The sequence below is a fragment of the Sceloporus undulatus genome, chromosome 6 (genome assembly GCF_019175285.1).
Source record: "Sceloporus undulatus isolate JIND9_A2432 ecotype Alabama chromosome 6, SceUnd_v1.1, whole genome shotgun sequence".
Classification (NCBI taxonomy): domain Eukaryota; kingdom Metazoa; phylum Chordata; class Lepidosauria; order Squamata; family Phrynosomatidae; genus Sceloporus; species Sceloporus undulatus.
In genome coordinates, this window is record NC_056527.1 from 15,946,297 (window position 1) to 15,971,082 (window position 24,786).

The following is a 24,786-nucleotide window of genomic DNA, read 5'->3' on the forward strand; positions in this document are numbered from 1 at the left end:
AAATGGTCATAATACTGCAACTGTAATTCTTAAGTGTATTCTTATTCTTAATTGTCCATTTTTATTTCCCCCTCTAACAGAACAGTAATGACATTTTTTGTTTTGTCCCTTAATAAGTAATGTCTTTCAGAACAACTTTATTAAAAGTTAAGAAGAAGAAAAGAAAAAGAAGGGAAGAAATACCAGACATGTCTATCCTTTTGTTATTGCTCCCTTGTTTCCCACCTAATGCAGAATGTTTGTCAGCCCTGGGCTCTCTCCCCAGTTAATGCTTTATAATGTTAATCATTGATAAAGTCACCCCTGGTTTAGTGGAAGCATAGTTTTCCTTTGTTTCATGCACCTTGCGTGTTCAGGTACAATGCAAGTAATGAAGATTTATTCTTCAGTCAGTTTCATGTGTTTTCCATTACTAGAAAGAGAGAAAATTTGCTTAAAGATAAAAATGTATGAGCTTATAAAATTTATCAGTTTATTCTGATTTTTTTTATCTCTACATATGTGGAAGCATACTTTGTCAGAAAGGTAATGAAGAAAAATGGGAAATATTAAAAATAGTGTAAAAATTAAATTAGTACATAGTGAGGTGAGAGAATTCATCCATACAACATGGAAGCAAGGTCTTTTATAAAATACAGTAATGTATGTTAAATTAATAATTTCATGTACGTCTCTTTTTTATTTGATGTCTCTCTTTCCTTTCTCCCAAGACTGAGATGCAAGGCAACTCATGCTTTTATAAAATTAATATGTTGAAAAGCATGGTATAGTTATGTATCACTCAAAATGTATCCCTACATGTGTTGTTCATAGCCCTTTAATATAGGTATACATGTTTTTATAGTACTCTCCCTGCGAAGCATATGGAGAAGATTGCCGAACAGATGCGGAGTCATAACATCAATGCCCTTATGGTTATAGGGGGCTTCGAGGTAATATCACTTGCTTTGTTTCACTTGCAAATTCTTGATGTTAAATGAGCTCTATAAAGTACTAAGACTTGGTTATCAAAGCCTAATCGCTCAAATGTTCCCACTGTTAAATGTCTCATTCAGACTGATGTTGTTCATTGGCAGTGAAGTCATTAGAGATTTTAAATAGGTATAACTCAAAGTAAAGTTGCAGTTTGTCATTGTTGCACTGCAAGAAGACTGTTGAGTAGTGTTCTGTGCAAGGCAAGTAGAAAGGAAGTCCCTTTTCTTACAGATCATGGTTGAAACTATAAATTGCCATCAGATTCTCAGCATTGTATTGACAACCTTATAATGGGAACCAAATGACCTGATGAGTTCTGATTTCTTCTTTCCATTCCATTTCTGTACTGAATGTGCAGCCTATGTACCAATGGCCTCTAGATAATAGTACTTAGAATCCCAGTGGAAATAAGAGAACTATTAGAAGATAATGGTTGAAGTCCTACTGCTACTTTCAACTACAATTGACCCATTGAACCAATGGGATTTGGTTGTTTGACCATTCAGCAGTTGACTGTTCTACTTGGGACTAACCCACAGGATTTAAGCCAATGTCTGCTGACTTATGCAAAACTAGGGTTAATTCCAAATGCTGTGTAAATAGAAAACCGCATAAGTGAAAGTAATTGAAGTGCTAACCCACTAAGGCTTGCTTCAGATAGATGCAACTTCCCCAAGTCTTAGCATCTGCTATTCTGTGGCTAAAGGTGTAACTGCATCGGACATTTGTGAAAGTTAGAACTCTGACATTGGCTTTGGTCTCAGAATCTGCTGTATTGGTTGTGAATATGATCTGCAACCATTACTCTTGAGCATTCATCCTACTAGAGTAGGATGAATTTTAAATTTCATAAATGTATTCTTTTGTCACAGGAAAAACACTAATAAAGAACAATGTGATCCCTATAGGAAAAAAATATTAAGGATAATGTAACCACCTTAGAAAAAGAAAATAATGTATAGGTGTGGGACTTTTCTCTCTCTACTGTTCTGCCTTATAATGTTTAAAAGTACTTAAACTAATAGTTGATGTTACAGTATATTTTGCTTGTGTCTTTTTTGTGTATTCTTACTTTCTGTATGAGGTCTTCTCTAGTGTCTCTGTGTGGCTGGAGACAGACACTATTTTTTAAGAGTGTCAAACATGATTTGAGAGAAACTTTCCTCCCCAAGTTGTATATAGTTTTTGTTCTGTCATGCTCCCCAGTCAAAGAGGATTTTGAAATAATGTAAACAGATACTTGCCAGATACATGAGCACATAAACCTGGAAAAGGTTTGGTTTGGGTTTCCTGCCCCCCTCCCCCCTCTCTAATTAAAGCAACCTATCTTTTAAATTATATATATAAAAAACCTGCCATGTGTCTCATATGTGTCTGTGTTATAGTAACTGAATCCCTCTGCCACTTCCCAGTCCGTATTGCTATAACTCAGACTTCTTTTTATCCTCCTTCTCATTTTGCATATGTTACCATGGGTACCCATCAGGCTTACCTGGGACTTTTGGAACTCTCCGCTGCCCGGGAGAAATATGACGAGTTCTGTATTCCCATGGTTATGGTTCCTGCAACCGTATCCAACAATGTACCAGGTTCTGATTTCAGCATTGGTGCAGATACTGCTCTCAACACTATCACTGATGTAAGTCTCTCTTCTCTTGTTGCATGCTCACTAACATAGCTTCCCTGGTCACTCTTTAACATGGCTGGAGCTGGAGATTCTCTTGGACCAGAACATCGGGAAATGGGATTGCAGCAGGAACTAGACGTAAATACATGTGTGCACACATACACAGATGGTTGCTTGATAAGCCAGTATGTTTCAGAAAATGTGAAAGCTGATTCTTATTTCATTCCTCTATATACTATAACCCGAGGTTCTCAACAATTTGGTGTTCAGGGTGGCCAACATGTACCATTAAAACAAAGTAAAAAACAATATGTGTTAACTAGGATGGCCGTTGCAACATCCTAGAGTGAAAAATCAAGAAATGGCAGAGGATTATTATATGCTCATGGAAAGGGTCAACTTAGCTGGTCTCTTGCAAGTATCCTAATACAGTAACCCTCCATATCAGCATCGGCAATCCCACAGATTTGGCTGCCTATGGATCATCCACCAACACATATTATGCATAATAACGTATATTGCAGCAGTTGAATATTATGGGCCTTGAATGTCGCATTTGTTGCCATCTGTGATGGTCCTGTAACCAAAACCCCCCACAAGGGTCAAAATCAAGTTTTAGTGTAGGCATCACATTAGAAATGTTCCACTTTCTTCAAGGATGAGAAAAAACACTTGATTTTCATCAAGCCTCCAATATGCTTATAGAGATCTGTGCATCTGGGTTAATTAGTTAGCTCAAAGCTTATAGCTTGACAGGACTGAAAACATCTAAATATATTTATCATTTAGACACGTGTTTTTAAAGTTTCATATAGAACAGACTTTAAAAATCATAAATAAGAGATGACTGGAAAAATTGCTAATTCTCCATTTCCTGGGGATGTTGTGCTTATGTTTCCTCCACTCCATATGGCGAATTGTTTTTTAAACTACTGAGCCTCAAAACATTACATGATTTGGCATGGGAGTCGCTTTGAGGCAGGAAATCGATATTAAATGTTTTAAGTTTTCAAAACTCCCCAAACATTCCTATGCCTCTAGTCACAGATCCGCTCAAGCCTTCTCTTAAAACATGTGCAATCACATGCCTACTTTAAAGAAAAGAGCCAGAATGGTGTAGTGCTAGTTGGACTAGAACTCTGCGACACCAAGTTTGACACCCTGCTCAACTGTACAACTCACTGGATGTATTTCGGCAAATCATACTCGTGTCACCTTTAGAGGAAGGAAATGGCAAACATCCTCTAAATAAATCTTACATAGAAAACCTATGGTATGGTGGCTGTATGTTAGAGTCGGCTTGAAGACACATAACAGCAACATACCATTTTAAAGATAGGTTGTGACATATTAATTCATCCATTTTCTGCCTTTTCCAAGTGCATAGGATTCAAAGTGACTCGCAATCATTTAGAACAAATGATTAACAAAAGTTAAATGAGAATTAAACCATAGTTCTTTGCTATCTGCTTCATGGGTTTTCTTGTGTGGTTTCACTGATCTAGACATTAGACATATTTTTTTTGCCTAAAAAAATCCCAATGTTAATACGGTAGATAATTAAACCACAGTTCTATCTAAAGCATAAAATATAAAAGCACAGGTTAAAAAACAGTTTTAAAAATCATTTAAAGCATAATAAAATAAACACAATGCATCCACACATTAAAAGCTTCATCTGCTTTCATGACCATTCAAATGTGAAAAGAGACCACAGAAAGCTCCAGAAGATTTCAGTTCTTTTTATCCTAGGGAAGTCATTCTTCATAGGATACTGAATTGAACCATTGTCCATAGTTTTGAGTCTTCTTTCATAAAGCAAAGGAGGGGAAAGTATGGTCTGTACACTGCCTAAGACTGCCAATTTTATTTTTGCTCTTCCCAGGATACCAATTTTTGTAAACTTCCCTCTCCAGTTTCAATTTTTAGTGCATTTTTCTCATCCCAAATAGTCCAAAACCATGCAAAAATACTTTAGGACATGGTGGATTTGCTTCCTTGAAAGCCTTATTGCTCAAGAAAACAAAGCAGAAACAGCACTGGAAATTAGCAGCTGTCTCTGTACCTTACTGCATGATGTCATAGTGCTTCAGTTTTCTTCTTGCACAGAAGATGGTTGTAAAAACAGGCATTTTGTCAAACAGATTTTTCTAGCTAGAAAAAAAAAAGTGCTTTTACAACCTTCTCAGGTGGGAAGTAAGCTGAAGTGTTATGATGTCATGTAGTAAGGCAACAAAGAAAGCTGCTGCTCCCTGGCACCGTTTCCACTCTTTCTTGTATGATAAGGCTCTTAGCCTCCATTACTGTCCTTGCAATCAGGCAAAATGAAAACTGAAAGTGACATGTTACTTCTAGTTCTGGTATGGCATGTCAGACTTGCATAGGGAGAAGACTGAGCTGTGCATGGTACAGCTTCCCTCACTTGATATAAACTCTATGTGGTTCTGGTTTCCAGTTCTGGTACAAAAAAATCTCCATCCGTTTTTACCAACATACTAAGGTGAGTAATGCTTTCCTTCAAGTTCCTTGCTGTCCTCAATCTGCTTCATGGGTTTTCTTGTTTCATTTTACTGATCTAGAGGTTTTATTGCCTTTCCTCTTTTCTTTCTTCTTTCTTGGCACTATGCTTAAAATGCAGATACTACAAAGTCTGATTAGATAGGTAGCTGGTAGTTATTAGATCTCTCTAACAGAATATTTGCTTCCTATGGCCTTAGCACTTGTGGGGAGGGCATTGTGACATATTTGTTTGCTACTACCAGGAGTGTTTAAATCGTGTTCTACTAATGGCAGTCAGATATTTCTGAAAGATGGATTACTCAACACTATTCCTTCCATTGCCATGTACAACTGTGAGGGATGTGGAGTGTATGCATGAGCACATGCTTACCTGCAAACAGGTCTCGCTTGCAACATATGTGAATTGCCTCAGAATCTTCTGCAGCATGGTGGTGTGGAAAGGAAATTCTGAAAGTACTGGCATATTTCTTGTTCTCAAACAGATAATTCTATTTCCATGTGAAATGTCACCTGAAATGTACCTGAAAATTTCCCTCATTCTGACAAGAGAAAATTTAGGCTGAATCTGCACTGCAGAAATAGTGCAGTTTGACACCATGTTAACTGTCATGGCTCAGTGCTATGGAGTTATGGGATTTGTAGTTTTGTGAAATATTTAGCCTTTTCTGTCAGAGAGTTCTGCTGCAACAAATTACAAATCTTAGGATCCCATAGCATGGAGCTATGGCAGTTAAAATGGTGTCAAACTGCATTAAATCTGCAGTGCAGATCCAGCCGTAGTCACAGCTCATTCGCAATGATAATTCTGGATCTGCCACTTTCTATCCATCATTGGCCAAAACTATGCTTATGCTGTGCTAGTTCATGTGAAGCTGGGTATAGTTTAGTTCATCAGTCTCAAGTAAATGGAGGATGGAATCCAGTTATTGCTTTATGCTGCTGTAAAGTCCTTTATGGAAGCAGTTGCACTTTCTCTGAGTTTGCCCGAGAGTGGCATCATGTTGCAGACTGTGCCAGCTCTGAAACACCAGCAGAAACCAATTTGCAAATCTAAGAATGCCCCCAGAAAGATTTGGTAAGAGCAATCCTTACCAAGGGTGGAGAGTTGAACCAACTGTTGTACAATGAGAGAGTGGTTGGCCATGTTGGTTGTGTGACAACACGATGCAATATTGGAGCAGGGCTATGTTGGAATTACCATCTACTATGCACTCATGAAAATCTCATACAGGAATCTCAGCCTCCAGTGTGAGAGGTCAGTCATATCATGCTTGGCTTTGGCAAGCATATGCTTGCTCCAGAGCCCCATGTAAAATGTCAGGCTCATCCTCATCCTGGCTTTTCTCACACATGCAGAAGACATGTGAGGAGGTCTAGGTTCACTGATGATCACCAATTATTGATGGCTGCCGTACTGTGTCTGCTCTTGGCATCTTCTTTCAGCTGTGGACCAATTCCAAGTCCATTTCAGAGGATGAGGTTTGAGAAACTGTAGCTTGTCTTCCATCACTTATTTTTCTCCCTCAGTCTTCCAGTGTGGAGAAAAACAATTTCTTCAGTCATTAATGTCTTTTACTAAGATACTTTTATCTCTTCTGTTTTCCACATTTTTGCTTGTTTCACCCTTCTACTAACTGTGGTTGCCTTTCTTCTGCACCAATGCAATTCCAGCAATCCATGGCAGGTTTCCATGAAATATTTAGCTTTGACGGATTTTGTTTATTTACTACTGAAATCCAGACTTTCCATTGCCACACATAAGGAGCCACTAGCTGAATGCCTCATAATTTTGCAAAGTAGGGGCACAAAGCATCTGGCTTATCATTCCTTATACCACTGCTTTAGGCTTTTGAGAGCTGTTTGCAGTTGGCTGAAGCCCGGTCCCGCTTTGAGGAGTTTTGCATTCCTATCTGCATGTTGCCTGCTACTATTAGCAACAATGTGCCTGGCACCGACTTCAGTATCGGTGCTGATACTTCCCTGAATGCCATTGTCGAGGTAAGACAACAAATACTTCAATATAGATCTGGACTGGGTATCTGAAAACTTGAAAGGGAAAGGCCATTTTTAGAAGTCTTGTGCTTTACATCATTGATTTAAGAATCTAGGATCAAATTGGAATGGTGGTCTCCAATTCTGAGGATCACTTCGCTTAATTTCTTGAAATTGGACGAAGATTTCATTAACACGTTAGACTCCTTGTTAGAATGCTGTGCTACCACTTGCAGTGGGCTAAAACAAACCGAGAGCATCAGGTCTGGCCCACACATAATACGAAATACATCTTGGAAAAGTTATTTTTGGAGCGCATCGCTCCTGCTGTCCATGCTGCCTGAACATTTTTGAGAGTTGCAGTCCAAAAAGGAAATATGCAGGGGTAGCTGTGTTGGCCATTTAGCAAATTCAAACAAAAATCCACCAAACAGTGTCATTAATAATAATAATAATTTGTTTTATTTATATACCGCTATTCCAAAGATCATAGCGGTGAACAGCAAGTAAGCTAATTAGCAAGTAAGCTAATTTGCCCCCAACAGTCTGGGTACTCATTTTAGCGACCTCGGAAGGATGCAAGCCTGAGTCGAGCTTGGGCCCTTTTGCTGGTCTTGAACTCTCAACCTTGTGGTCTTGAGTAACTGGCTGCAGTACAGTCATTGGCCAACTGAAATGCACAATATGCAGTCTGCACTTGCCATATGCAGGGGATCTGTTCTGGACCCCCCCCCCCCCCCCCTAGGGGGGAACAGCATATGCTCATGCCCCATTGAAAACAATCTGGTGCATGTGCATGGTGTGGCTCATGCGCCATGGGCCCACACACCTTTCATTAAATTGTATCGCGGCTTCAGCATAAGCTGAAAGCCACGTGAGGGAAGCCCGCATATGGTGCGGGCTGACTGTACTTGTTGCAAGTTTTTGAAGCTCCCATTGGCTTCATCAGGCAAATTATTACAAACTAAACAGGAGGAAAAAAATAGGGGAAAGAGGATTTTTTTTCTGATCTCTGGGGAAAGAACAAGTTATATCCTGATTAATATTCAGTCTGTGTGGCTGCCTTGCCTTTCATCACTTGAAAAGATAGCTAGGATTAAAAATGCCAGAGTGAACACTTGAATGCATTTTTTAAAAAAAACCTTTGGGGCTTTATTAATATAGTGCTGGAGACCCTGATGGACATCCCAGGAAGATACCTGGGAAACGCTTCTACCTATATTCTGGGGTGCAGAAGTGCTAGTCTAACATCAGTTTTTCTTCTCAATGGCAGGCATGAACAGAAATCAATACAGATGTGTTTGATGTCCTCCTGAATCAGTTTGGTTGGGTTTCTTCAGGCTCTTTTCCCTTGCTAAATAGGAAGGGAAAAGGGGAACGCTCCACATACTTTTTTATAGCAGCCATTCCACTGCCAAAAAGGCGAGTAGCTTTTGTAGTTGATCAGGAGTATCCCTCTTCAGCAGTTTCTGCTGCACTAGTAAAAATAGTTTGTTATTTTTTCTGCCTGTGGTCAATGGTTAATTTTAGTCTCTCATGATAAAGCTGACCTGTTGCTGTCATGTTTCTTTAGCATAAGCTGCAAATGAGTTCAGGGCTTTGGAAACTAGTCAGTTGATAACAATGTAACATAATGGCTTAGATTTCAACTTGCTGCTTTGATCACATAAAAGGAGTACTTTGTAAGCCATCTCCTACTCCGCCTGCAACTCCCTTTGATTTTTGAGTCACTTGTATAACAATTGCAAGATTGTCCCATTGTGGATGCAGATACAGTAGAGTCTCGATCATTCATCCTTTGGTCATCCGACGTTCCGGATTATCTGACGTCCCATACTTCTTCGTGAGCACGCGTGTGGCGCGCTCTCAAAAAAGCATGCGACGTTGGATAATGGCGTGGCGTCTTGGTTTTCCTCAACCCGAAGGGAGTCCACACATTCCCTGTGAGCTGAGGAAATCCAAGCTGCTGAGAAGAGGCCTGGGCCAAGTACCCAGTCCTTTCCACCGTGGCTTGGATTTCTTCAGCCCAAAGGGAGTCCGCGCACTCCCTGCAGGCTGAGGAAATCCAAGCCACCGAGGAAATCCACGCCACCTGGGCCGAGCGCCCGGTCCTCTTCTTTGTGGCTTGGAACCTCAGCCCTCCCCCAGACCCAGCAGACTCCCCCCCCCCCCCCCCGCAGCAAAGCTGGCAGAAGCCGCCGCAGAGCAAGCAGGACTCAGGAAGTAAGCAGGGAAAGAGGGAAGGGAGGGAGGGAGGTGAGGCGAGGCGAGGGACTTTTGTCCCCAATGGCAGTGTGGGTGCATGCACGCTGTCATTGAGGACAATTTTTTGGACCCTCCAGATTATCCAACATTTTCACTTATCCCACTATCAGCCGACCCATTTAAGTTGGATAATTGAGACTCTACTGTATTGGTTTATTTTGTTCTCACTGGCAAAAACAAAGAATTTCAATTTTTTCCTCTCCACTAGATGAGAATATTTTACGGTTACTTTTTTCTTTTCAGAATGTAATTGCTAAAAATATTTTTGTCCCCAAGATGATGGTTTTACACAGCAAAGTACATTTACTGCAGAAGCATTATTTTCTGTACCAAAGCAGGTCTTTAACACAAAATATACTTTTTTGGCCGTATTTTTCTACAATAAAGTTTTTCTTAGATTAACAAAAATGTTTCATAATAAAAGTCCAGAAATGTTAAAAATTTAATAGCAGTTGAACAACACCACTGAGGACAAGAAACAAGTGAGTATTCTTTACACCCTTATAAAGATAATTCTCTTCCATATAGTGATGCCCAATGTTTAGATCCTATCGTGAAAGTGTGATAATAACTATTAAAAGCAAGGATTATGTTTCTCTCCTTACCTCAACACAATGCAAGGCCTCCACATTGAGTTGTAAAATTTATTACCTTCCAGTGCAAAGATTGGTCCTTGAGAATTGCCTAAAATCATTTGTAAGGCTTTCTTGTTTGAATAGGATTTCCAAGAGTCTAGGATTAGACCATCTCTGAAATATTTTTAGTTAATATTTATATTTCATTGTGTCTTCTGGTGGCATTGTTTTATATGAAGTTGAATGGACTTGCACCTTTGACATTTGATGCAAAACAAGCTGGGTTTATCTATCATAAAAAAAATATCCAGAGCTTGGATACTTAGGAATCAAAAAATGTCTTGGAGTTCTGTGTCTAGCACAACACCAGAAATTCAATTTAAAAATGTGCCAAGATTCATATCAATCATACAATGGGTAAGATGTGAAACATTTTAGATGACATCTGGAAGAACAAGAGAAGGATAATATTGTTAATTTAACACTTTTTAGTTTTCATGATGCATTACAGTGATCGCTATGACAAAGTAGTAGCACTGGCAATACTGAAACAGTATTCAGACGGGTTGAGTCTTTGGCTTGTAAGTTGCTAATAGGCCATTATTTCCTAGACCTGTGATCGAATCAAACTGTCTGCAAGTGGAACAAAGCGCCGTGTGTTCATCATTGAAACCATGGGCGGATACTGCGGGTACCTGGCCAACATGGGGGCACTCGCTGCTGGTGCTGATGCTGCATACATTTTTGAAGAGTCGTTTGATATTCGGGAGCTCCAGGTAGGCAGATCTTTTCTCTGCTTCTTATTTATTCGTATGCCAATTGAAGATGACATTTATGTACATGTCAACACATCTAAATTTTGTGATGTTTGAGATCTCTCCTGTTGATGAACAGTAATTTGGAAACAACTATCTGTTCTAATTGGACCTTATTCACATGTGTATGCTATCACTTGATACTGTAGGTACCAAATCATGTATATGTATGTATGGAACTGCCTATGGGATAAAAAAATAATAACTGACTTGCACCCTTACTGCTGTATTTTGCTGTAATAAGAGTAAGAGTAATAAAAAGCAATTACCTTGCTGCTAACAGTATTAAAAATGAAGCATCAAACTTAGCAAGATGTATAATCCTTAAAACATTGATCATATTTCTTATGTACTGTCTGGTCATATTATTTTCCCCTTATTTTCACAAGATGGAGTGCTTATACTTTTGTCAGTCTTGCTCCATTCTGTAATGCTTACAAAATAGTGCTATTTTACAAACTCACTTTCTGGAACTAGTAGGCTTTGGAACGAATGGGTTTGCATTGAGACTAACTACTTGAGTCTATCCTCTTAAGGAGCTACACCACACAAGAATGGAGTTTAAAGTCCCCTGTGTCATTCTTGTGGGAAGAATATGGATATTACAATTCATACATTTCCCTGGTTCAGTACATGACAGCAGGAGCCTGCTTGTCCCTGTAATCAATTAAATTGCCACATGAAACATTGGTGACAGAGTGGGCACTACTTTAGGACCCTTTGAAACAAAAGTTAGCAATAGTTAAATTTGTTATTAACTGATGTCAAGTTGACTTCTTTGACACCCTTAGGAATGCAAAACCTCCAAGTATCAGGAGCAGCTCTGCTCAGATCTTGTAGATTCAGATCCATTCTTGATTGACTCTATCTAATGTAGCCTTCCACTTTTCCTATTTCCCTGTACCGTACCAAGCATTATTGTTTTTTCAACAGAGTGATATCTTCTCATGATATGGCCAAAATACAACCATTTCAGTTTAGTAATCTTGATTTCTGGGAGAGTTCAGGCTTGATTTGACCTAGAGCCCATTTACGTGCTTTGAAAACTGCTTTACTTTTTCCACAGGCCAATGTAGAACATCTAACAGAAAAGATGAAAACCGACATTCAGCGAGGTTTGGTGTTAAGGTAAGCTGACAACTTTCTGACATGCATTGTAAAATCAAGGGATATTGTAATGAATATAGTATTTTTGCAGGCAGATAAGAATGAATAGCAGTAGATATCTGGGAAAAGGGAAGGCATCTTCCTCAGCAAGAGCAGGGACGTAGCCAGGATTTTAGGAAGGGAGGGGGTCCAGACTAAGTGCCACCATTATAATGGGGCTTGGGCACGGCGGCGCAGCAGCACACACCATTCATTTTTCTAATGGAAGGGGGAGTCTGGACCCCAAGACCTCCCCCCCCCCTTGGCTACGTCCCTGGCAAGAGGATATAGTTTGGTGACAAAATGCACATCCTTTCCCTTCGGGGACAGTAGTGGGCTAGGTGGAAGAAAAGTCTGATTTAGAATTTGTTGTTGTTAATTTCCATTAAGTCAACTTTGAGTTATGGCATCCTTATGAATGAGAGATCTCCAAATCCACCCTAACATCAACCACCCTGCTCAGGTCTTACAGACTCAGGGTCATGGCTTTTTTGACTGAGTCTATCCATCTGGAATGCAGTCCTAATTTCCTAATGCCTTCTGCCTTACTAAGCAATAGTGTCATTTCATAATATAGCCGAAGTACAACAGCCTCAGTTTAGTCATCTTGTCTTCTAAGGAGAGTTCAGACTGATTTAATATAGTGGAAAAAATATAGTCTGTGGACAAGTTTCCTCAAGGTTTTACAGTGAGGAACTCCATTCCTGCCATTTCTACAATAGGGGGCATGGCCAACTGTCCCATCCAAGGGGAAGGAACCTAAGGGCATTCTGCCCAATTTTGTCCACCACTGTTTGTTTTAATCCCATGGGCTTTTTCAAAACTAGATCTGCCTCCTCCTCTTCCTGTATGTGGCAGATGCAGCTACAGAAACAAGTTGTCCACTCCTTATACAGCACACCCACACCAACTGTGGGCTTGCCATCCACAGTTTGAGCTTCCATGGATGGCAAACCCCAGCTTTTTCAATGGGCGCACGCACATACAGGAGTGCATGCCCACTGAAAAGAATGGGACTTAAGGTCCCGTGTTTTTTGCTATCCACGGGAGGGGTGGGTCCGGAATGGATCCCCCACGGATAGCAAGGGTGCACTGTATAGACAGATGCAGCTCCAAAGAGCCCAGTAGGAAAATAATGTTGATTCCCTGCTCCAGTATCTATGTATTGTCCCTCCAGTAGGCAATGTGAGGCACTACCATTTAAAATTTCTATGATCTCTAGTGTACTTTAGGATATTTTAAAATGGCAGTCAAATTGCATCACTAGCAACAAGGTTAAAAACTAAGCTGCAGTGAATCTGTAGAGGTTTGGAATCCACAGTCCTGGCAGCTGCCTGATGCTGATGCTCACCCTGGGTATAGGGCAGTTGGTTATGGACATTTGTCGGTTCCCTTATTCTTCCCCACAATACAATACATTTCTTTTGCTGTTTTGTTTTTTGAAAGGTCTGGATCTGGTCAGTTCCTAGGTAGGACACTACTTGGAAACTCCTAGCTATGTTACCTGAGTTACTTATGGAAGAAAAGCTAGACATAAATGACCAAAAAACCCCACCCCTTTTTATTCTTTATTGTATAGGAATGAAAACAGTAGTGAGAATTACACAACTGACTTCATTTACCAGCTGTATTCTGAGGAAGGGAAAGGAGTCTTTGACTGCAGAAAGAATGTATTGGGTCACATGCAGCAGGTATGTAAGTGCTGGAAAGTCTTCAGATTGAAACAGTTGTATGATCATTCTGATGAAGAAGCAATGGCAACATGAGCACAAAAGCTGCTACAAGAGATGCAGCATCCCTCCCATGATTCCAGTGCTCAGGGTCTGCTTCTACCACCTAGAACTATAATTCTTATGGCCAGATAGGATTTTACATGTCTGGTTGTTTTGGCTGAATTAGTATTAAATATAACTTGGCCTAAAGTAGTTAGCACTGAATCATAGAATCATAGAGTTGGAAGAGACCGCAAGGGCCATCCAGTCCAACCCTCTGCCATACAGGAAATCTCAAAGCATCCCCGACAGATGACCATGCAGTCTCTGTTTAAAGACTTCCAAGGAAAGAGACTCCACCACACTCTGAGGGAGTGTGTTCCATTGTCGAACAGCCCTTACTGTCAGGGAGTTCCTCCTAATGTTGAGATGGAATCGCTTTTCCTGTAGCTTTCATCCATTGTTCCGGGTCCTAGTCTCTGGAGTAGCAGAAAACAAGCTAGCTCCCTCCTCAATGTGACGTCCCTTCAAGTATTTAAACAGGGCTATCGTATCACTCCTTAACCTTCTCTTCTCCAGGTTAAACATCCCCAGCTCCCTAAGTTGTTCCTCATAGGGCATGGTTTCCAGACCCTTCACCAGTTTAGTCACCCTCCTTTGGACACGCTCCAGTTTCACAATGTCCTTTTTGAATTGTGGTGCCCAGAACTGGACACAGTATTCCTGGTGGAGCCTGACCAAAGTAGAATAGAGTGGCACTATTACTTCCCTTGATCTAGACCAGGGGTAGGCAACCTTTTTGACCCGGGGGCCAGGTTGCTGTCCCTCAGACAACTGGGGGGCCGAAGCCAAAAAATAAATAATTAAATATATTTTTTTAAAAAAATGTATAAATAAATAAACCGGGACAAATGTAGGACAAAATTTTCAAATGGAGGACATTTTTTTAAAGGAAATGGAAGACACGCGAAAAAATTTGCTAATTTTTTAAAACATGTTAATATAAATGCATGTTTCTGAGGCTTCTATAGACAATTGCCCCCCCCTTGCCCACCACTTGCTTGCCTCCTCCTGATAGGCCAAAGGCCCCGGCGGCAATCGGTGGCAGGACCAGGCTGGGGCCAGTTCCAAGGCCTCACCGGGCCGCATCTGGCCCGTGGGCCGTAGGTTGCCTACCCTTGATCTAGACACTATACTTCTATTGATGCAGCCTAAAACAGCATTGGCCTTATTAGCTGCCGCATTGCACTGTTGACTCATGTTCAACTTGTGGTCTACTTGGACTCCAAGATCCCTTTCACATGTAGTCTCATTCAGCCAGGTGTCCCCTATCCTATATCTGTGCATTTCATTTTTCCACCCTAAGTGCAGTACTTTACATTTCTCCGTGCTGAAATTCATTTTGTTAGCTTTGTTTTGCAGAAAAGGTCAACTAAGGTTTTGCAGCTGCGTGAATCAATAATTTTGATTCTGTTGTGATCCTTGCTTTGACCTTTGTTGGGCCGCGACCCCCATTGGGGACTAAAGTCCCGCCCGCGGCCTCCTTGATTGGTTGGGAGGCCAGGAAGGGGCAGGATTTTTGGCTGCCTACAAGCCTCAGCGGGCTTTGCGGCCAGAAGTCCCACCCCTGCCTGGCCTCCCAACCAATTAGGGAGGCTGTCAGGGAGAAGGGGCAGGACTTCTGATCACAAAGGCTGCTGGGGCTTGCAGTCCTGTCCCCTTCTTCCCATGGTTGCCTGGCAGCCGTGGGAAGAAAGTGAGGAGGAGGCAGCCCCGCATGGAGAAGGGAAAGAGGAGGCAGACATGTCCCCGTCCCCTTTTCCCCATGCAGTGCCTGCGCCAGCAAGAAGGGGAGGCAGGGGGGGATTCTCAACCTGGCGACCCCCAAAGGGGTCGCAACCCCCAGTTTGGGAACCTCTGGCCTAGGTAGACCTGAATCCTGTCTAGGGATTTCTGTAAAAAGGCCTATCATAATGGCCTATAAAGACAATACCATATATCTTTTCATGCTAGACCACTAGTTGTTGGCATGACTGCTTGCACATGATTGTGTCTCAGTTTGTACCTTGATGATAGACAGCCACTCCTGTGCATGTTTTCTAATGTGTAATACCAGACTCAGTTCTGAAAAATTTGAATGTCTGCTCACTCTTGAATTTCATAGGGTGGTGCTCCTTCTCCATTCGATAGAAATTTTGGAACAAAAATTTCAGCAAAAGCTGTTCTGTGGCTCTCAAAGAAACTCAAAGAATGTTATCGAAGAGGTGAGGAAACATTAATGACATTTTTCATAATAACTAGCTCCATGCACTGACTGCTGCCTGTTGTGGGAAATTCTTGTGAAACATTGCTGTATAGTAAAATGCACATGTATTGTGCTGCTAGTTCATCTTAGATGTTCATTTATTGGAATACTGTCTCATCTACACAGGAAAGCATAGCACAGACCAAAGTTGTTTTCCCTAGTTTTATCCTGCTAGCAATAATATAACCAGAAACTCATAGGTTTTGTATTCTTCAATAGTCCTACAACATGTTATTTTTATTATTTATTTATTATGTTACAGAAGCATGAAATGGTTTGGTGTGATGAAGGTGTAGTAACAACGCATAAATTGAGGTCTGTAATAAATGACCACAGCTGTATTGGTTACAGCTGAGTAGCCCAAAATAGCATGCGAAGGACAGTAAAAAACCATGGCAAAGTTGTCCTCAAGGCTGTGTAGCCATTTTTAGTTTTTAAAAAAACAACTTTTTTCAAAGATTGTTACAGTGCTGGCCTACATGCTGCATTTGACTCATCCCTGGCTTATACTGATGAGACTATTTGAGATTGACAAGTCATCCATGCACATTATATTACCATTCTATAAGGCAAGGAAGTTATTTTTCTGAACTATACTTCTTACAATTCCCCAATGTTCTGGGAGTTATAGTCCAAAAATGTAACTGCCAGGTTCTGAAATTCATTCAGTTATTCCAAATAAACAACTCTTAGTTGTCCTAATTGTCCTTCCAATTAGCTACTGCATGATTACCTCTGCAAACCAAGAGGCAAAACAGACCGGCGATAAGAGCCAACGTGGGGTGTGGCGACCACACAATGTATGCCCCGACTCCACCCCCAGTCTGGTCTCACACCACATGCCCAACCAAACGGCAGGCAGTGTGGGAATGCTCCTGCGGCGCAATGGCCAGACGCTACACACTGCAGGATCAGAGAAGGGCCACAGCAGTGGTGAAAGGGGTGCCCTTTCCCTGGCGCAAAAAGGAGCAGCTTTCTGCAGCTCCTTTTTGTGCTAGGAAAAGACCAGATCGGGGCCATGGCATGCAGTTGCCGTGACCCTGATCCAGCACACAAAGGGGCGGTATTACACCACCCCTTTTTAGGACCATCTGTTTTCGGCCCAAGTCTGCCATCCTAGGCAAGCTTACTTGGATGATGGGAATAATATCCACCAAACTACTGGGGATTTATTTCTAAGTAAACCTTCATAGAAGTAAATTACAATGTTTACCAAAAAATAATTTAAAACAACTTGCCATAGTTTTTAGTGATTTGGGTCATGGACTTTGATAATGGTTGTTTCTTGTGTTCACAAAACAGGTGTTTCAGTTTTGCTAAATTTTGTTATGCCAGAATCCTAGGCCCCCTCCCCACCAAAAAAGTTTCTGACTAAAATGAGTAGATGGCTAGGAATTCAGCATGTTGTAGTTACAAGTGTTCTTCCTTTCTTGTTTTTTCTTGGTGGCTGCCTGGATCACAGATGAAGGTAATGTGTTACATTATTTTGCATTTTATCAGCTCCCAGTTGCACTTACTGAAAACTCTAATTAAGAAAAGTTTAAAAAATAAAACTAATTTGGAATAATCATGTTTTCAGTTACTCAAACATCAGTCATTTTCCATTGTAAATATCAAATCAAGCACATCCTTAACACTCTTCACTAATTCACATTAATGTTTTTCACTGTAACATTTTAATAACCAAATCAAACATCCCTTGATGATAGAGTATCCCCCTATTGATCCAGTTAACCATGTGGCAGTTTGTATAAGTAAAACCAGAATTGTATTCCCCTCCCTCTCTTTTTTTTTCCTTTAAAGGGAGAGTATTTGCCAACACTGATGATTCTGTGTGTCTTCTGGGTATGCGCCGAAGGAACCTGGTATTCCAGCCTGTGGTAGAACTGAAGGATGAAACAGATTTTGTGTATGTAAAACAAAACAAAAAACCCACACCAAAATAGTATTGCATTATAGTGGAGAGAAAAGCAGCAATGTCTCTGAGAATAATGTGCTAAAATGGGGGACCTGTGGCCCTTCAGTTTTTGCTGGGCTCTTAATTTTGCCAACCTGGCCAGACAGGTGTGGGGATGCTGGGAGTAGCAAGTGCAGGAAGACTGGAATAGCCACTAAATCATCCACCACTGCATAGTGCTGAACTATTTCACCTTGAATTGTTAAAGCTGCTGGGATTTACTTCTGCAGGGCTTCCAGTCCAAGTGTTACTCTGCTTAGAAGCCTTCAGCTTATATGTTTATTATTTTTCATTGTATGAGTGAAATCAGCTCTACGCAGAGGAGTTTTGCATGGATGGTTCTCTGGCCAGATGAAATGCTTCTGGCAAAACTTAATGGAGATTTATTTTCAAGCCAAAAAATAAAATAAAACCTACACATCCAAGACTGCATGTCCCACTAGAAGAACTGTGTTCTAAGGCAATGATTCATGTTGTCATCTGAAAAGAGACACTGAGTTTAGATCTCAGAGAATCCAGGATAGAGGATTATACCTTAAGGGAGCTGGAATTATGGTCATAGCTGAGGAAAGATGCCAATGGTCTCGGACAATCACACAGCACAATCAGTCTGAAACCATCAGCTTTGGTTTTCACAGAAGGGCAAAATGAGCTTCCAGCTGTGTCTTGCACATGGTTCAGTTAGCAATGTGGAACTCAGTATAAATCAGCTAGTAGAGAAGCATAATATAAGCAGATCCTGTCCCATAGCTGAGCTGCATCGTGAATGTGCACAAGTTACTGACTCAATTTTTTTATGTACAACTCAGTTGTAAGTTTAAATATCAACTTCTGATGGCATTCTTCTTTTGATCAACAGACACCGAATTCCGAAGAAGCAGTGGTGGCTAAAGCTACGTCCCCTGATGAAAATTCTGGCCAAATACAAGACCAGCTACGATGTTTCAGATTCAGGGCAGCTAGAGCATGTGCATAGACCAAGCATAGCAGGAGTCTGAGAAGTCCTACTGCTCCCAAGAAGTCCTACTGTTAAAAAGTTGCAATAGCTCTCTCCATTGTGTGTCAACAGTGCTTTAGAATACTTGTTACAGCTTCTGTTTGTAACATCCTAAGTTATTGTGCCAGCACTTTATGTGGAAAAAAACAAGCGGCCGTCACAGAAGTTCTCTACCTGATGCTGTCTTAGGCTTCTAAAAAAGAAAAACAGAAAAATGCACCACAGAAAAACCCTAGCGCCTAACTTAACAAAGACTACCCCAATTACCGATGTGTTCCTTACTGATAACCTGTCCAAAAACTGGTTCTATGCACTCCGTGTGATGTTATTCATCTCTTGCACTTTTACCAGATAGTGTTTACACTCAAAAGTATATTACAAGAGGCTTAGTTTTGTGTCATACAAAAAGGAAACTTCTATATGCTCCTGCTGAAATAAAATACTGTATTACAAATAAAGTTGGGAGTGATTTATTTTATACAGCCTTAGGCCAGAACCAGGTTCATCTGCCCTTGCTTTTACTAGCTCAGAGATGGCACCATGCAGCCCTTCCCATGGCATTGTGACTGCAACTCTCATCATCTCTCACCATTGTCAATGCTGACTAGGACTGAGGGAACTGCAGTCCAATCTCCACACAGCCAAAAGCTGCCCTTTTCCTGTCCTAGTTAAGTACACAAACTGTATTGAAGTAGGTCTTTAGAGATAACAGCCAGAAATAGTCCTGATATGCAAGACGATACTTCTGCCAGCACTACCATCTTCGCTCTGAATGCTGTTAGCTAAGTGGAAAAGATAAAACCACTACCTAGTCAGTTTGCTGTGATAGAACTAACTGCATACAGAACACACAGTCAGATCTTGAAAGCCAAGATCCCAAGTGGCTGATGGGCTGCACTATGCCTTACAAGGGAGGGTGGGAACTAGTATTTGGAGTGAAACTCTGTTAATATTAACTCACATATTGCATTCTCTTGCTTTTAAAAAACACATATGTAGGTTGCAAATGTATTATTTTATTTACATCCTGCCCTTCTTCCAGCAAGGGACCCAAATGTAGGGGAAACCTTTTATTTCAATTCCAAGCATTTCTGTGGCTGCATCTTCACTGTATAATTAATGCAGTTTGACACTACTTTAACTGCCATGGCCCAATGCTATAGAATTCTGGGAATCTGTAGTTTTGTGAGAAATTTTGCCTTCCTTATCAGAGTGCCCTAGTGCCATGGCTGTTAAAACAGTGCCAAACAGCATTAGTTCTTTGTGGCAGCAGCCTATGTTTACCAACAGCACCAAGAAATTAGTGACAATTAAAATTTCTGTATCATCCCATCACCAAAACAGACACACAGCAGCTTCTTTCCTCTCTGCCTTTAGATTTCCACCTTATGTGAAACAGATCTTCCATGATAAGTTACTCATCGGGGTTGAAATATTTAATGGCACAAAACAGAGACATAAAGTATTTAAATGACAGTACAGAAAAATGTCAGTCCACTGGACAGTTATGTTTAAAACCATGATATTCCTTGAATTGGACATGATTGATGATAAGCCACTGGAAAGCATCATTCTATTTCTACAAAATAGGTGGATATTTTTACAGTGGTGGGAACAATCTAGCTAAAAGTATAGCCAGTTAGAACAAACTGTGGCTTTGACGCAATGCAGTTACAACTAACTAGCTAGATAATGGCCATAATCTAGAACTCAAGTTTGTAAGGAAAAAGCATGTGTTTCATGAAAGAGACATCACTGCAAAAATCTTTCTTCAATAAAAACACTACAGCAGCTCCAAGTTCTTTAAAATGGTGAAGTGGAAATGGCTTCTTGTCCTAAAAGCACTTTCAAAGGGGAGACGATGTTTCAAAGTTATTTTGGTATTTGTCATATTAATTGGTTTGATATCCTCTAAACCAGGACAACAGCAAATATCATCGTATCACCCACGATGGGTCTTTGGCAGTGTCTGGGTTTTCTGGCCCAAGAATAGCCAGTCCTCTTGTGCTCTTCCCAGGAGTAAGATATCTAAAAGCAACAAAACAGCCATCATTAGTCTAATCTTCAATTCATGCCATTCAGGCATTCAAAAGGGGAAGCTTTGCCCCTTCATTAGTTGGGTTTTGAGTAGGTATAGGTAATTTTTTCCACTTTCTTTGCCTCCAGGCAGTGATGTAACTGGGGGTGGGGGGATCCGGACCCCCCTTCTGTTAAATACAATGAATGGCCCATGCCGCTGCGCCCAAGTCCCATTATAATGGTGGCACTTGGTCTGGACTCCCCCTTCCCAAAATCCTGGCTATGTCCCTGCTCCAGGTGGAATCCTATTGTTTAGTCCTAACTAGAGGAGAGAAACTAAATCAATTGATGAAAAGTGACTGAACACACTGGAAAATCCAAATGATTCAGTGAGTTTACTGTAGTCAGGAGTAACAGTAGGATTTAGGCTTTCCTTTCTTATATATACACAGCCACACTTCATAAAAAGGAGCTTTGCTAATAAAATGTTTTCTGAGAACTGAGCTTTTCTCTATGCATCAATATCACAAGGCTACCCTGTCCATGTTCCTAGCCTAGAATCATAGAATCGTAGAGTTGGAAGAGACCGCAAGGGCTATCCAGTCCAACCCCCTGCCATGCGGGAAATCTAAATCAAAGCATCCCCAACAGATGGTCATCTAGCCTCTGTTTAAAGACCTCTAAGGAAGGAGACTCCACTACACTCCGAGGGAGTTTGTTCCACTGTCGAACAGCCCTTACAGTCAGCAAGTTCCTCCTAATGTTGAGGTGGAATCTCTTTTCCTGGAGCTTGCATCCATTGCTCTGGGTCCTAGTCTCTGGAGCAGCCTAAGTGCATATTTATCAAGGACTTTGCAATTGAACATTTCAGCAATTAGACTGGCATCCCAATTGCTCCACCTTCCTTTCTCCATTAGCTATGTGTTAATATTTTTCAGTCTTCCTCAGTTATCAACTTCAGATCAGTTCTCTCATGCTCTTCTCCATTCTGTTTCATGCATGTTGCCTGTGTACCTGATGTTTGATGAGTATTGTTCAAAGAACTACAACTGGCAAACACTGAACAGAATGGTAAGGAAGCAGTAGTGGTGAACCTGAGGAAACAATGCCAATTACTTGGCAAAGACTGATGCCACTTGCAATGGTAACAAAAACAACTGGGGGGCAGGGCAGTGGCTAAGAAGAGGAACATATCCTGGCAGAAGAGCCAGTGGGTCAGGAGATTGCCACTACTAGTGCTGAAAATGTAAACCCTACAGCACTTATCCCTCAAATATAATAGTTCCTGGGACGAAGAAGTTTTCCATTTGAGATGGTGCCAAATGAAAAACAATCCTTCCAGGAAAAGCCCATCCTTTTCACATGAATCACTCACCCAAGTACGCCTCCAGATTGGAAGGAGGCATTTGAGAACAGTGACTCATAGGGAGATGCAATGAGCAGGCAACTGTGTTGAACAGATATTTGAGCAGTGACAATGTTCCAGTCACACTGAATGCAGATGCACCATGAGAACTGAGTTTGTTTCCAAAAAAGCCTTCTTGAAAAAGTGCAAGTCCAAAACAGTAATACAGGAGTGACAGTGAGGCATCTCCTCTGACAGAGACAGTAGCTTCACAGCACTGTGAGATGGATCCAGAGTTATTAAAATCAATGAGACAAATTAGTCACAACTAACTTAAGCACCATCGATTTCAGTGCTGGTACTCTAGAACCAAATCTGGATCCAACCCAGTGTGTCACATATCAGGCTTATTTAGGGCAACTGAATTCAATGATGGTTGCGTGCCAGACTAAAATCTAATTCTACAGATTCAGTAGTCAACATGGCAAATTCTTCCCTTTTGCCTACTCAATGGCCCAAAGATTTTTGGACCCCCCCCCACTTCCCTCAGACAGACGCATCAAACTTACTTATTGGCTGCATCTATCAGATTATCCTTGCCAACTGTAAAAAGATGCTCCCTGTGCCGCTGCTTCATCTCATCAGAGATTCCATGTAAAAAGTTATTTATTCCTATAAAGCAGAGTTCAAAAATGTTAACTGTTTATATGATTCTTAAGAACAATAGCAACAGATGCCAACCCATCCACCCATTTTTCAATTTGTAAATTCAAACTAAATGGTCTCCTACCACACTTCCTTCTGGGAAAAACAGAAGGCAAAAAAATTCTGACTCATTCTTTTCTTTTGAAACAGTAAAATGCAAATTCCTTTATAGGTTCGGGTTAAGTATCCCTTACTTAGAATTCTGAAATCCAAAATGCTCCAAAATCCAAAAACCTTTTGCGCTATGTACCTAATTGTACTTGCAAGGCTATAGAGAGACACAGCTGTAGAGAGATGCAAGGATCTGTGAAATGGTGGAAGGAATAGACGTGTGTGAAGCACTATACTTGGATTGCCACCATTTCACAGATCCTTAGTCTCTCTCCAGCGTCATTGTGTTTCATTATGTATATGCAAATATAGGAATTCCAAAATCTAAAAAACAGAACTAGCCCCAATGATTTAAGGTACGAGATACTCAACCTATAATAAAAACCATATGGGAGCTGTGATTTAAACAGGTAGAATTATGCCCCTATTCAAGATCATATGTAACTGAAATCAGTGTAAAATAATATACTAACTTTCAGAATTCTAGCATAAACGTAAAAATTCATCAACAGGTTGGGTTTTTCAGTATGTTTTTCACTTGCTGCATTCAGCCTGGATAATGCTGTAGTCAAATTAATTTCAGTCATTTTGGCCTAAGTGTCACAACGGGTTGTTCCAAAACCGGTATCTCAGCAGTTTAATAAATAAAACTGTAAAACAGCTACAGTATTTATTACTCTACAAGAATTATGCAAGTTATCTTCACTCTATCTTATTGTCCTACTTGAGTAGTAGCTGGTGCCTTCCTTCTACGAGGCTCTAAAACACACCAAGTATTTTAAGGAAATGCAACACTGATTCACCCAAGCATTGCTTCCCTAACCATTTGATTCTCCCTATCTACATGGCAAAGTTGTGAAGGAACTGAGGAGCTAAATCCACTCAAAACAAGGATAACTCAACCAATAAGTAGACTGTTAGTAGTGTGGAAACAGGTGGATCTGTTTAAGAGGAGGCACTTTGCGGTACAGCAGTCTGAGCAGAGGCTACCTACCTTTGTCAGATGGAGCAACAGGAGCATCTACAGCTGCAAATATGGCAAGCTTGGCTTCATCAATGTCCTGCTGAGTGAATTTGCCCATCTTGGCCCATTCAGTAGCTTTCTCAAAAGTATCCAGAGTACTCAGTGAGTTTGGATCTCTAAAAGTCAAGGCAGTTGGAAGATAGTGTTTATATGTTTTTTTTAAAAGTAAAGCCAGTACAAGTCCTGCTTAGTGATTACTCTTTCTAGATTTACTGCTTTCTGTACTCAAACAGACATAAGGTAAATGAAATCAAACCCAAAATTATTAATCTCTGCACATCAGAGTGTGTGAAGTGGCAAGTCTGCCTCTAGAGAAGAATGGTGACCAAGGAGTTTCTTGTTCATGCTACAGAACTTGGAAAAGTAACATTTCAAGCTCTGGTTGGTCTTTAAAAGTGTCCTAAGTATAATTTCTGAAAACAACATCTCTCCATTGCTGCAATTCCAGGGGCGGGGGGAAGGCAGGCAATGTAGGGTCATGGAAATGCAGATCTGTCAAACCTCACCTCCATGAACATTTTTATGAGGCAATGATTTTCAAACTGAAATCATTGCCAACAGTCTCCAATCCTGCCATGCAATATGCAGTTGCATTTAAAAATCTTTAGTCCATGCTGAATGTATATCCAAAACTTCCCAGTATCCTCTGCAATTCACATGTTGCTCAGCAGTAATCCCAAAGGGCTCCCTTGAAAT

The 24,786-nt window shown here is 40.8% G+C and overlaps 2 protein-coding genes across 3 annotated transcripts in view; one reads left to right on the plus strand and one right to left on the minus strand.

Annotated features, from left to right (window-relative positions):
• LOC121934496 (phosphofructokinase, platelet) overlaps window positions 1-19,344 on the plus strand; it is a 73,338-nt gene extending 53,994 nt beyond the window's left edge. The window contains 8 exon segments of the mRNA XM_042475058.1: window positions 845-932; window positions 2,462-2,614; window positions 10,566-10,730; window positions 11,836-11,897; window positions 13,495-13,606; window positions 15,792-15,891; window positions 17,736-17,841; window positions 18,749-19,344. Coding sequence (XP_042330992.1) covers window positions 845-932; window positions 2,462-2,614; window positions 10,566-10,730; window positions 11,836-11,897; window positions 13,495-13,606; window positions 15,792-15,891; window positions 17,736-17,841; window positions 18,749-18,887 — 925 coding nt within the window. The 3' untranslated portion in view covers window positions 18,888-19,344.
• Window positions 19,345-20,304: 960 nt separating this feature from the next.
• Window positions 20,305-24,786, minus strand: part of PITRM1 (pitrilysin metallopeptidase 1) — a 55,771-nt gene continuing 51,289 nt past the window's right edge. For both annotated transcript variants that reach the window (XM_042475312.1, XM_042475311.1), the window contains exons 25-27: window positions 24,061-24,206; window positions 22,820-22,922; window positions 20,305-20,914 (exon numbers count right to left, since the gene is read on the minus strand). In XM_042475312.1, coding sequence (XP_042331246.1) covers window positions 20,821-20,914; window positions 22,820-22,922; window positions 24,061-24,206 — 343 coding nt within the window. In that variant the 3' untranslated portion in view covers window positions 20,305-20,820. The remainder of the gene's footprint in view (window positions 20,915-22,819; window positions 22,923-24,060; window positions 24,207-24,786) is intronic.